Source organism: Xiphophorus hellerii, chromosome 11 (genome assembly GCF_003331165.1).
Source record: "Xiphophorus hellerii strain 12219 chromosome 11, Xiphophorus_hellerii-4.1, whole genome shotgun sequence".
NCBI lineage: Eukaryota > Metazoa > Chordata > Actinopteri > Cyprinodontiformes > Poeciliidae > Xiphophorus > Xiphophorus hellerii.
The window spans coordinates 20,844,837-20,859,147 of NC_045682.1; the positions used below are offsets into that span (position 1 = coordinate 20,844,837).

Consider the following 14,311-nt stretch of genomic DNA (forward strand, 5'->3'; position numbering starts at 1 on the left):
TATTAAGAACGGTTCTTAAATCTTCCACAAGATGAAAACATGAACTTGTGTCGTTGTCTTAGGCTCTAATGAGCTGGTGAGATATTCATGGTTTCATTAAATCAGAGTTAGAAGAGGGCAGATTGCTCATCTAGGGTTAGGGCTGATGTGAAAAAAAGTGTTTCCAACGCAGTTTTGCAAAATATACCTGAAAAACCACCTCATCCTAGAGCAAAAACCTTTTATTGAAAAATAAAAGTTTTTTTTAATTGCCATGTTTCCACTAAGCAAATTTATTTTTCAAACGTGAAAGTGCACAAGTACAAGCGCACAATGGAAATGCAGATACTGTCAATGCATTTCAACAAAGACACACCAATGGATATTTATATAAGTATTTATTACATAATATTCTTAGTAGAAGAAAACCAAGGTTTTATTTTATAATCCCTAAAAGTAGCTGCTCAAAACTCTCCAATCTTGATTAAAATTGTGACCCTGGCATCACTGAGAAGGTCACGGTGTCAACTGAACATGTCTCCAAAATAATGTCCATGAAGAGCAGAAAAGAAAGACTCAATAATCAGAGTGTGTGGAACATGGCGAGGCCTCTGGGAAGCGGTTTGTGTGTGCATGTAAATTCAGCAGAGTGTGTGTGCTCTGTGTGTGCACGAGCAGCTGAGACAGCCCTGAGGCAACGGCTGGACCCTGTGATTGTTGTGCTGATTTATTTCTTTAATATGCTGCAGAATTATTGCAAAAAGTGACGAAGAAAAGAAGAGCTGTGATGCAGGAGGAGCGGACAGCGCCACACCAACAGTCCTGGTGATGAGTTTAATTTCTAAATCACCATATATACATATATATGTATATATATATATATTAACTGAATGTTACTTAATGTTTATGTTCCCATGGATCCTTGTGGACATGTGTGTTTATGTTGACACACACATCTGGAGAGCAGTGAATGTCCTTCAGTGTTGCGCTGCAGAGCGACACATCAGCAGTTTGGCTGTTTGGAAAGTGAAGAAGAAACAGCCGAGCATGCAGCGCATGTTTGCTGCGCAGTACAAAGTGTCTTTTACGTGGAGGTGAGGAGAGCCCTGTTCCTCCACAGCAACCCAGAGGGCAGTGATGATACGCTTAAGCCTGCAAGGGATTGTGGGGGATAGGCTGGCTGCTGATAGGTTACTCCCCTGAGACAACCCCCCTGTATACTCCCTCCCTCTTTTCCTCCCCCCCCTCTTTCTCCCAGGCTCCCTTTCACCTGGCCAGGTTACCATGCCAACCAGCATCGGACAGTCTCTCCTCCTCTCTCCCCACCTCGCCCAGGCTCCTCTCTCTCTCTCTCTCTCTCTACTCCTGGCAAAAAAAAGGGCCATTTCTAGTAGCCAGGAATAGAAAATGGACCTGCCATTGATTTCCACTGGAGTGGGATGATTGCACAATCACGTCCTGCGATGTCGCAGTGCAGGGGGGAAAAAAAAAAAACATCACGAAAAGAAAAATGTTGCCAATGTGTCTAACTGCTGGTGTTAGTGATGTGGCAAACAAAATTAGCCAGATGGGCTAGACAGGAGGATGATAATGATACGACATAATTACAGGTGGATGGCTAATTCAGTGACAGGCCATTCAGCTGTGATCGGGAGGTAAAAAATCCCCAAAATAACAGGTCATTGGGGTGAGGTTATGGTTATTTTCAGCTTCATTTGAGTGGGATTACTTGTTAGTTGTAACAAAAGGACAGAAACATCATATTTCCACTTAGTTATTGTGGAAATCTGTTGTTTATCAACGGTTGGTGGCATTTTGTGGTTATAAATGTCCTGATTCACTTCGGTTTATTTGTACGGTGAAAAATTTACAACTGATGTCACATTAAGGCACTTTAGAAGGAAACCTGACCCAATTTATATCCAAACATATGTCTGTTTTAACACATATTTCAATTAAACTGAATAAATTCCAACGTGGTTCTAGCTGAAATACAATGCAGAGCTAAGAAAGGTCTATGTAAAGAAACCCAGCTGATTACATCGAATCACTGACTTTGCAGCAATCTAAATGTTTAACATGATCAAATTGTAGTGTACATTCATGCTTTCACGTATATATTTATGAAAGCCACATAGAAAATTACGCTCATTATTAATTGTTCTGCTAGTAATTTGGCATTTATTTGCTCAACAGGCACAATTTTTATGTTGTACTTCAGAACAGGGATCAGGTTTCAGGATTTTGTTCTGACAAACCACATTTTCCAGTTGGTAGTATAATACTGGGAATTCTGGGATCTATCTGATACCAAGTATGATTAATTTCACCAATACCAATACTAAAAAATATTCATTATAATTGAATAATTTGGTGATTGGACTTCAGTTAGTTCATTATTATAAAAGGTTTTAGATAAATACAAGTGTCTTTTTATGAACTTACTACAATAGAAGACAATTTACCAGTATAGAAATAACAATTACTCTACAAACAACTGTTCATTAGTTTAAGTGAGTGTGTAACTGTAATCTATATTTAACCTACATAGGAAAATATGCTGTTTTTAGCCTGCTGTAGTTTTAAAACGGTGCTACTGTGATAGAGTGACTAAGTGGTTTGAGTGTCCAATTTTTTATGACCAAAAATTTTTACACCTCCAGTTTTTGCTCCTTTACTTTCTATCTGCAGTTATAATCTTTGTTGTCGTACTGCAGGAGCCTGTGTTAATTTTCTAATTTTTACCCTTTTTCTTTCGTTTCTCCTCTGTGTTTTTTTAAAGAAATATTTACAATATTTTTAAACATCACAGTCAAAATGTCGTTTTTCAAAGTGAGGCAAAATTGGAGTAGCCTTCTTTCAACCTGTCGACGGACGACTGGTGCAACATTTTACACTCCATGAAGCCGGGAAACTCAGGAAACTGATAATTTTTCTGGTAGATCTGAGCAGTTCACTAAAACTGTAATTGATTATTCCTCAGACTGCAAGATCTTCAGAAGATTTATGCCTCACAGTGGCCATAACTCCTCTTCTTTTTGTTTGTTTGGATTTCGGTTTTAAAATAAATATCCACCCTGTAGTCCACATGCGGTGTGCTGAGCTGCTTCCCCTATTCTGGGAGTCTGTAGGTTGGGCCACGCGGCGGCCTGGCACCACGGAGAGCGCTAGGCGAGGAAACATGAACATGCGGCTTTTCGCCCCGGGGGCCAGACTGTATGTGGGTGCTGAAGCGGGGTGCGGGTTGGGAGAGGGGTAAAAAAGCAAAATCGCACATCATTGACTGGTTCAATGGCCGTCTGCAATGTACTGAAATAATTCCCTTAGCTGCACAATTGGCTCAGACATGGAGCATGATAGCAGCCATGCGCCTGGCAGTAGAGCTGCACAGAAGAGGGCTGGATAATGATAATATCACATGAAGGTCACAAGTAGATAAATATTTCATCTTCTTGAACCCTCTTGTACTTTGTCATGTTGCGACCACATATTTTCAGGACTTTTATTCAAATGCCAGCACATGATGATAAAGTGGAAAGAAGGTTTTGGCAAATAAAGATCTAAAAGGCGTGAGCTTGTATTTAGCTGAATGCAGGGCAATCCTGGAAGAATACCTGTTAGAAAAGTCTTAAGATTTTAAGGTTTCACTGTCCAGCAGGTCAACAACCCCAAACATGGAGATTAAAGCATGTTCTTGTGTTCGAATGGCTTAATCAAAGCCCAGACCTAAATTCAAATCAAAACCTCTGAGACTTGACGCACAGATGCTCTCATCCAATCTGAGTGAGTCTGAGCTATTTTGCAAAGATGACCAGGCAAAATTCCAAGTCTCTAGAAAAGCAAAGCTGGTAGACTTTCCAAGAAAAGAAAAAAAAAAGCCCTGTGAAAGATTGAATAATAAATGCATACCACACTTTCTAAATTATTTTTTAAAATGTCTAAATCCTCCACTACTTTATCTTGGTGCGTCACATAAAATGCCAATAAAATTCACTAAATTTGGGACATAAATGTGAAAAACCTCCAGGGGTGTGAATACTTTTGCAGTGCAGCGTGGAAATCTAACGGACAGCTCAGTGACCATTTAGCGCCGCTCTCCACTGAAGCCTCATTATACACTCTGGCCTCATCACCGTCTTCAGACATTATGATGTCTAGCGGGCTTGATTGGTCTTAATTGGCTCTGATAAACATTGAGTGGCTGCTCACTGACTCTGATAGCATCCACTGTGCATTGGTAATGAATTGGCTGAATTGCATCTGTTTTGGATCCACAGTGGAGATGCTTGACTGAAAATTGCGTTAAAACCATCAGTTCAAGCTTCCACCTGCAGCCGGAGTGACTAACTGGATCCACTAGAAAAATGGCCGCTGACGGAGGCTGAGCGAACCCAAACACAGGAGCTCATTCGAGTTCTCACAGGGTTTAAAGCTGCAGCATGTAACTTTTATAAAATAATGTTTTTCTACATATTGAGACAGATAATCTGTGAAAAAAAATCAAGCTCCTCTGCCTTCTCCCAGTGCTAAATAGAAACAACTAAGCTAGGAAGAGAGTCTTGGCGCTTATCAATCAAGCTCATGTATGTGCTGCTCATCCCTGATAGCAGAGCCCGTAGTTAATGCTAAGGCTAGTTAGCATGGTCACTAACGCTTTTCCTTAAACGGTGAGTTGTTTCTCCCCCCTTAGCACATTGAACATGATTGACAGCGATAAGACCCGCCTCCTGGCTCTGATTGGTTGTTTTTGGTCATGAGCGTTGTGTTTCTTCAAGCAGCAATAATAGCTTGGGGTGGATGTGAGGGAGATCTATCTTTTCACAGATTATCTGTCCATTGTCATACTGTCACAACATGGTGACGGTTTTGACAAATATTTAAAAACTACATATTTCATAAGAGTTCCACACTGCAGCTTTAATTCTGGTGCAGCGAGGGCAAGCTGTTAGAGCAGCCGGCGCATGATGCATGGCGTATTATGACGAGACATTAGCTTGTGCGCACGCACACACGTCTCATAACAATGAAAGTGCCAAGTTATGACATCAGAATAGCAGCAATTCATTTCCTGGGGAGTCCACCACAATAGCGTGGTGGAGAGGGAGCTACGGGGAAGCGCTAGCTTGCTCGTCCGGGCCATTATTCCTTTGTAATGGCTGCGGCGGAGCCAGCTCTTTATGTTAAATGGCGCGGTCCTGTGTGAAATGGGCGCCTTTGTGTGTGCTTGTTTGCTCACCTGAGAGCATCTCTGCCATCCATGCATCTGTTCCATACATCTCAGATTCGCTCTATTGATTTTTCTCCTGTGTGTTTACTCACACATCAAGCCACATTTGGACAGCCGGTAACGCACACACACCATGCTATCCATCACACGAGCGCGTCAGCCTGCGTTCCACCCTAATTGGCTCCTAAGCCTCTTAAGTAGCCACGGCTGCTGGAGTGGCGTAGGCTGGCCTGGATAAACGGCACACAGTGTACAGAACATCATAGCTTCAGATGGTCTACATTACACCTAGAAAACGTAGGGAGAAGCTTTAAAGGTTAATGAGCTCATTGTCTGAATGTACACACACACATGCACACGGACATCCCCCACAGGGGACATGCAGCAAGGTGTGGCTCTCCTTGTGCCCAGGGGCCTTCCTCCTGCAGAGAGGAGACACAAATCAGGAAGGGAAAAGTGCCACAACAGCAAGACGGCTCTGGAGCAGAGAACGAGCCGGAGGGGCCGCAAACAGACACACAAAGGCCCGAAAAACAGGAAACACGACAGAGATCGATACTCTGTGATATAAAGCCCAGGTTTCAGGGCTGCCTTGACATGTTATTTATAATGTGGGTTAATAGAAAAAAAAAGAAGGCAAAGTAATGAAAGCATCTCCAAGCTTCTGGGAGATCTATTGCTAAAAAACAATCAAGAGCAAAGGCAGGAGCCTGCACTGAGGGAACAGTTAATGTGGGGGTTTCATGCCTTTTATTCACAGTTTCTACTATGATGACGCTCTACTACACTGTTTTTCAAAGTGGGGGTAGCCTGACCCATATGGGACCAAACACAGTGTTATGGGGGCCTCAGAAAATTAGAAAGAAGATGAGACAGAAAAACAAAGAAATTTGACATGGTAATTTAACACATTGAAATTGGGCCTCTGTCTCTTTAAAAATTCCTGCTCTTCCTGAAACTCTGCCTTCAGGAAGTCAGGAAGTCCCCTCTATTAACCCTTTTGTAATATTTTTGCCAGCGTTGCACTGAGAAGTAGCTCCTACAACGAGTTCAGTTGATACACAGTTCAACTGAACTGTTTGCTAATTCCTGGTGGCTAGTCTGAAGGAGCTGAGTGGGAATGACGGCTGATTAGTGAGGTGGAGGCTTGGAGAAAGCAGAGCTAGGTCCACCAAGGTGCTTTGCACAGCTGAGTGGCTGCCATGGGAGATTAAAGGATTTCTCAAACATGCATGAAAGAATCAAGTCAACATTGAAGGTATGTTTATGATGAGGGAGTAACATAAGAACATCATGTAAAGCTAAAAAAAATAAATAAAATTAATTTTACATGATACTGCTTCTTTAAGAAAAACAAAAGAAAAGAAATTCTACACCGACGTTAAACGTGATTAAACCTGCAAACTCTCTCTGTCTCTCAGAAACACATTCACGTTGAAGACGGCAGCATCTTCCAAATGACCTAAACAAGTTTTTTTTTACTAAGGTTTGAGTTTGGGAACATGATTTCAAAATCTGAAGATCCGACACTCACAATCACACAAACAACTGATAAACCTCTCATGATGCAGAATTGAAACAATTCCACAAAGAAGAGAGAAAAAAAATGCAACGCAGAAAGAAATCTATAAAGAGAAGCAACACTATTTTACCACACCATGAAGTGTTGCCCTGTTCCAATATTTTTAGACATGTAGTTCTAATTCTGAGCCTTCAGTAAGACAGAGTCGCAGAGGAACTGTACCGTTTGGCAGACAGCGAGGATCTCGGCGGGAAGTCCTCTGCTTAAGGTTGATAAGAGCTGCAGGGTCCTAAGCCTCATCTAGCAATGACTGATCAAAATGTGCATCCAGACAGAATAAAGCTGGAGATGGCACACTGTGCATAAAAAACCAACTCTGGCATTTTTGAAAAAAACCCCCAAAAAACTGACGTTCTCTATGTTATGCTGTACTGTTAGGTGTTTGTTTGCACCGTAAAGAAAATGTTTCTGTCTTTTAGCAAATACAAGGGGAAGAAATCTCCACAGTTCTGCTCCACAAAAATTCCTTATTGCAGTTTCTGGCTATAAGCAGAATCCAGGGCTTAATCCAAAGTACTTAAAAATCCCCACTTTCTCACTCAGCAACTAAATTCTTTACTTTCATCAATGCAACAGCAGCAGTTAACAGGAAGTACAGACTCAAGCGGCAGGATGCTATCTCTTAGACACCCTGAATGCAGCTTCACCTCTGAGTTTTAGCGGTAACTATCACTAGAAAGGCACCAGACCGGGACAAACCACCCAAAGGTACAAAAGGCTCCCAGAGTCTTTTCAGAACAGAGGTATTTGAAGATCAGACTTACTTTTGACGTTCAGATACATGGACTTGCTAACATCGGCCCCGACGTCGTTGCTGACCCGACAGAGGTAGAAGCCGCTGTCTTCCTCCAGCACATGCTTGATGAGCAGAGAGCCGTTCACCAGAACTTCGATGCGAAAGCCTGAGTTGAGGGCAATGGGTTTGAACTGAGGTACCCCGGAACCTTTCAGAGAAAGCAGAGCAGGACAGTCACTTGGGTTAGACTGTGAGGAAGTCATTGCGAAAAAATGGACATTTGTAAATATGAAGGAAAGCAAAATGTCATTTACTAATATGGTATCCCATGGCAAACACTTAGGGGTGCCTTAGTCCCTGTTCATGCAATGTATTGTCTGTTTCCCAAAGCTCCCAACCCACAGAGCTCCTCCAGACTAGCGGTAGCAGCAATTAGCAAACACCTGGTGGAGCTGGTCTGCTGAGATTATCATACAAACTACAATGCTCCTAAATACGACTGTAAAGGCCATCAATGAAGAAGTATTGTTGTGATGATGTGCTGAAGGTGGAGTAATGGAAAGGGTAGGAGCTTCTTAAAGAGACAGAAGTCAATTTCAAAGTATCAGATAACTTAAATACCTTTTAAGTTGTTTTGGACATACACAGCATTATCATAAAAACTACAGCATAGTTACACGATTGTGCTATAGAATGGCACTATATGTCAGGAAAATACATAAAACCGCCCCTTTAAAAGGTTTCCTTCCAGAATTGACCAGTATTTAGCTCCAGCTTCAGTCTTCTGCTGAAGAATAGTATCACCACAGCATCATGCTACCACCACCGTGTTTCTCAGTGCCGATGCACTGTCTGAGTTCCCTCACATAGATGTTTTGCATCCAGATGAAAAAGTGAATTTTTTTCTGCCACCAGCACCTTTTTTTCCACATGTTTGCTTTGTTCATGTAAGTTTGAGCTTCTAAGACCCAAAACCAAAAATCTCCAATCAAGGCAGTGGTTAGCAAAGGATGATTTGGTTCATGGACTCACTTCCGACTGGATTGTTTTAAAGATATATACCCTTTATTTCTTGCAAAAATATAGACAAACAATTACTAAAAAATTATTTACAACTTAGTTGAAAATGAAAGTTAGCTTATTATGATGTTTCGAGTTCAAAAAGTGGTAAAAAAACCCCAAAAAACTCCCGTCATCACTTTGGACGTTTGCCTAACAAAAGCACCCCCAGCACACACCTGGTGTGTTTTTAATCCCTTAAATTTATGGACGGGTCTAAAAGTTACCAAAGTAATCTAAACAATCCCAAATATAAAAGTTAATTACAGAATTCGCTTCTAAACTAACTTAAGTATATTCTAACTGCCCAAAGAAAAACTAAATTGATAGAAACTAAAATTTACAAAAAGTCAACATAAATGGCCACATCACAAGCATTTGTTTACCTTTGGAGTATTCCCACTGGATGGTAGGAACTGGATAGCCTTCAGCTGAGCAGTTGAGGATCACCGCCTTCCCGTAGATGGCATCCTGGTCCTTTGGTTGCACCACAAATTTAGGAGGAACTGCAAGTAAAACAGAGTTCTGGTTATTGATGCTTAAATGTGTTTTAGTTCTGGATTCTGAAGCAAAAAAAAAAAGAAAATCTAAGCACTTCTACTGCTTGCATCTCTGCGCCTTCTTTCCTCACCTCGGACGATGAGCTGACTCTGGTGCTCCACGGCAGCAGCCTGGTTGCGAGCAATGCAGGTGTAGTTTCCGTTGTGGGCCAGCGTGAGGTTGGAGATGCGCAGCGAGCTGGTGAAGTCAATGTTGTCGATGGTGACGCCCAGGCTGGCCGGGATAGGCCGGCCGTCTTTCTGCCAGGTGATGAAGACGGGCTGGTCGCCGGACATGACGACGCACGGGATGAAGACTCGCTGGCCGATGGAGAACCGGGGAAACTCAAACGGGTGGATGGTGGGTGGGACTGCGGAAGAGACATGCAAATTTATTTCCCCTGCAGGCATGTGGCTTACATGATGTTCATTAAAGTTTAACATCAGCACATGTTCGCATTTCTCCTCATCCCAGGTTGGGTTTTTTTTTTGGCAGGAATGAAAATTGCTTATTTTCTGTGAAATCAGCTGAAATTTCTCCAATAACACGCGGACAACATTCCCTACCTACCCCCGCCCCTGTTTTTTTTGCTCTCTGGGGATGCTGTAGCCATCGTGAGAAGCAGATCCTTTGGAAAATTAATGATTTAAAATAGCACTGGAATAAGCAGCACTTCAGTGCTTATTTAATTCACAACAAAATAGGCATAATAGGCTCCTGGGGATTCCCTCTCGGAAGCGGAGGAATGCTAAGCAGCTGAGAGCCAAATTAGCCGAGGTGGAATCGCAGTGTAGCTTTTGCCTACGCTGTGTGATTTCCCCCCTTCACACACTCGTTAGCTCGTCAGGGCCCGCCAGAGAGAGGGAGGGGCCGGGCTTACCCGTCCGGTGTTGCAAATTATGCAGCGTCACTGAGGAAAGAGAGCCATCTGAGGTTATCTTCATCTGGCTGTGCTCAGCACCGATGCATATTCCGGTGCGGTTCAGATGAACTGGCTGGCTGGGATGATGGAGATGAGCTCTGCTATATGTGTGTTACATAGAGCAACCAACAAATATCTGTTTGAACTGTAAAATGCATGTTCTACATCACGCAAATTAAACATGGTATAGATCTATTACTTTGCAATGTCAATAAATACTAATTTATATAAGTAGAAATAGTAAAGGTTTGGAGACATAAAACAATATGAATCTGAAGTTTGTTTTGAATATGTTCATCCTTGCTTTTTGAAAGTAGCTCATTCTGAATCAGATTTTTTTTTAAATTGTAGACTTGCAAAAACCTGTTAGAATGGATGCTGAAGCTTTCAACCTCGGAGAACAGATTTTAAAATATGATTCTTAGTTTATTAATCACTGAAGGGCTTATTACCAAAATACATTAAAAATTTGTGGTTATTTTATCAACCTTCCAGACCTCTCAGGTCTTCTGGTTCTGTTCTGCATCCCCAGAACCAGAACCAAACATGGAGAAGCAGCATTCAGTCTTAACGCTTCATTAATCTGAAACTTCCAGAATCGAGTTGCTGTCGATTAAAAACAATGGTGTCATTGTTTAATATATTTGCTGTATAACTGATGATGAATACTCTTGATGGGATTTGGCAAAACATGATGCTTACTGCTTGTTTCAAAGTTGGTATTCTGTTTTCATCATGCCTTGCTGCTGAAATGTGCTATACAAATCCATGCAGGCTTTTTGGGATGTGTGTAACCTGTGTGCAGAGAAATCTCTACAGTTTGGGACATTGATGACTGTGCACTCATTTGCCTTGTCATTTCTGTAATGATAAATACACACATGCCACCAACGTTCCCCAAACAGCACCACATATTGGCATCCATCATAATGCGAAACCAATAGCTACAAACTGTTTCTGCAACAAAAATAGCATTATTAATATTTCGGTGATTATTCGCCCAGTCTGACATTCTAACTGCGTGGCCTGCATTACAGCTGTTTAGACCGGGGCCTTACCTTTAACAGTAACATAGACGCTCTGGTGAGTGGACAGCTGAGGCTGCACCAGCACGTTACACGTGTATTCTCCTTCGTCCACGTCCTTCTGCACATCAAACAGCTTCAGGGTGCCGTTGTTCTCAAAGGCCCGCTGCCGGTGGTTGTACGGCAGCAAATTGGAGTCCTTGTACCACTTGATGGAATAGTAAGGGTAGCCGATGACGCGGCAGTGGATGTACATGTCCCGCCCAGCAATGGCAGTGAGGTTTTTCATTGGTCTGATGCTGGCAGGCCCTTGAGGACAACATTGGAGAGACAACTCTCTTAAAATGATTTTGAGGCTTGTGGGGTTGGCTGAATGATAGCTGTGCTGTGTTGTGTTTGTTCTAAAAACAACACAAAGGTTACATGCCTTGTTTATTCTTAAAACAAGGTGAGAGAACGAAAACCTGCAAGAGCGTTCCAGAATGCCTCACTACGTTTTCTTCATGGCATTGAAAAAGTGTCGGTCTCAACCAGAAACATAACCTTTCTGCTTTTCTCACTCATGATTTGAGTTATTTGCACTACCACAAAATAAGTCATGCAAGAGGTCCTTTAGTATAATTTGATTACAATTCTATTTCTACAAACACAAATTTAACTCTGTACCTCATCAGGTTCCATAGGACACTTAATGTCCACACAGTTTTCCCTCTGTATTATCAGAACTACCCAAAACTTATCAAGCTCCACGGCTGCAAAACGGATTGGCCGTCCCACTCTAGAGTGGCACTTTCTGCTGTACATTACAGTTCTGTGTTGAAAAATTACCCTTTTTCTTTTATAAGTATGAATCAACTCCGGCTCTCATGATAGTCAGGAAGCATTTTGTTTTCACTGTGGAGCTTGATTTATGACACATTAGATGTTTGTTCTGACAGTGCGATACAAATATTTAAAGATTGACTTCTTATCAACAACTACCTACCATTTTAGTGCTCAATCCAATTGTTTCTGGTTGTAACAAGTTCTTGTGGAACAAGATGTTGCAATATTAGAAAGCCATGGTATCGCTTCTCAGAATGAAGTCAACTCAACTTGGCTCTACACAGGTTGGGTCATTTCCATCGCAATGGCTGTTAGACGTTGCGATCTTTGTTTTATCTTCAGTTTTTGCTTTTTGCCACTTTTGCATGATGTAGAAACTTGAGTTTTACTTCTGAAACATGTTCAGAAGTCATATAACCGGTAAAGCAGCTGGTCTAAGCTTGAACAGAAATATTTAGTTTTAAACAACAGCAAGAAGTAGATTCAATGTTGTGCTGCATTCAAGTTTGGCTCACTACTCTCTTGTGTGTTGTTTTGTCTGGTACTGCAGTGAGTACAACCCTTTGCTTTCTCTAAAAGAGAAAATATCCACTGGTAAAGACTTTCATACTTTGTATAAGTAAGTAAAACACAAATCTTTAAAATATTCAGTTAAATTACACTGCTGAGATCACATGCGGAGTTTAGTTCAACTCCTATTTAGATAATAATTTTTGGAACAACTGTAGATATGAGAGAAATAAAAAACATACTTTCTCAGCACTGAAACGTTTCAGTTGAAACCAATGTTTATTTTTCTTCCAAATTTATAAGACAAAGACCTAAACACTTTCCACAAACTTAGTGAGGCACTCCTTCTGCGTCTGCACATCTTGGTGCTTTTAAGGTCGCGTCAAAACGAAACTTCTCAAGACATGTTGATGTGTGTATGTGATGGTGTGCTGGAAGAGTTGATCTGACAAGCACCTCTTACGTTTATTCGCGCCTGGTAGGAAACCGTCCCTGCCGAGTTGTTGCAGATGCAGCGGTACACCCCTCCGTCAGGGACCTGGGTCTGGGTGATGTTGAGGTGGCTGACCACGTGGCCTTCGGCGTTGGTGTAGTAGGAGATGCGGTGCCGACTGTCCCGGATCACAGGTTCGTCGTCCAGCGACCACGTTACCCTAGGCTCCGGTGTGCCCTTCACCGTGCACGACAGTGACACAAACTCGTTGACGTTGTAGACCTTCTCGCTGAATGAAGCCAGAATCTTCGGGGTGCCATCTGGACACAGATTGGATTTAAACATAGTCACATGGTGTCTGCTAAGATCATCAAAGAATGTTAGAAAATCCAATTTAAAACATCTACAGAACAAATGTATTGAAAATTCAGTAGACTGGGCATTACAATCCTGAAATAATTACTCAAAACAGCAAATTGTGATGGACAACATGTGTTAGATTAAAAACTGCATAGAAGTTGCATTTAGAGATCACATATTCACAAATTGATACAAACGCCTAAGCACCCATTTATCACTGTGAGTTCTGACCTTCCAGTATCACTTGAACAAAGTCCTGGGCAGACATCTTGCCATGCCTGGCGAAGCATTGATAGGCTCCTCCGTCGCTCTTGGCCATTCCAGCCATAACCAGATTCTCTCTGCTTTGGCCTGTCATGCGGATACTGTTGCTGGGGTAAATGAGCTCTCCATTGCGGTACCAAGACAGCTGATACTCCTCAGAGCCAGTTACACTGCAGGTCAAGGAAACCTGGCTTCCCACGCTGCCTTTCACCTTCCGTGGACTCACCGTTACCTTCAGAGGTTCTGTGTTTTAGGGAGGTAATCAGACATCAGTGATCGATGTCAAGAAGGAAAAATATGTACATTGTCACATTAAGCACTTTAGATATCTGATAAAACTGATTTAACTCCCCACGGTGGGTAAGCAGATTACCAATGAGCACTGACCTTTTACGTGCAACCTGCCAACAACCTCAGCATTGCCGTAGCCATTCCACACTTCACACACATATGCCCCCGTGTCACTGGGCTGGGCTCTCTCTATCAACAGGCCTGTGACACTCTGTCTAAAGCGTGTGTCTGGTTCCAGCGGTCGGTTGTCCTTAAGCCAACGGTATTTGGGCGCCAGGTGACCTGAGGCCTTGCAGGGCAGCTCCACTCGATGATTCGTCATCACCTCGCGACGCTCGAAGCTGTCCAGTATGTGTGGTGCTGAGTTGGTTGGATCTGAAGGGCAAAAGAGCGAGGTGTAAGTTGGGCTGTAAGCTTTGTTGCTACAGGCTGAGATTTACCCAATGTGTGATGCTTCGTCAAGAGGATCTACTGAAATGTTTTAAGTAACTCGTGATTATTAGGTCCAGGAACTTTATGCTAAACTTGTCTGCAATGAACTGAGGACACTGTGAACCA

General features: G+C 42.3%; 1 protein-coding gene across 4 annotated transcripts in view; it reads right to left on the reverse strand.

Moving 5' to 3' along the window:
- dscama (Down syndrome cell adhesion molecule a) overlaps positions 1-14,311 on the reverse strand; it is a 102,866-nt gene that overhangs the window by 19,383 nt on the left and 69,172 nt on the right. For all 4 annotated transcript variants that reach the window (XR_004340996.1, XM_032576714.1, XM_032576712.1 and 1 more), the window contains exons 5-11: positions 13,850-14,128; positions 13,430-13,705; positions 12,862-13,158; positions 11,104-11,379; positions 9,215-9,493; positions 8,970-9,089; positions 7,553-7,732 (exon numbers count right to left, since the gene is read on the reverse strand). Coding sequence is in view for 3 of the 4 variants with exons in the window: in XM_032576714.1 (XP_032432605.1) it covers positions 7,553-7,732; positions 8,970-9,089; positions 9,215-9,493; positions 11,104-11,379; positions 12,862-13,158; positions 13,430-13,705; positions 13,850-14,128 (1,707 nt within the window). In the remaining variant the exon portion in view is untranslated. The remainder of the gene's footprint in view (positions 1-7,552; positions 7,733-8,969; positions 9,090-9,214; positions 9,494-11,103; positions 11,380-12,861; positions 13,159-13,429; positions 13,706-13,849; positions 14,129-14,311) is intronic.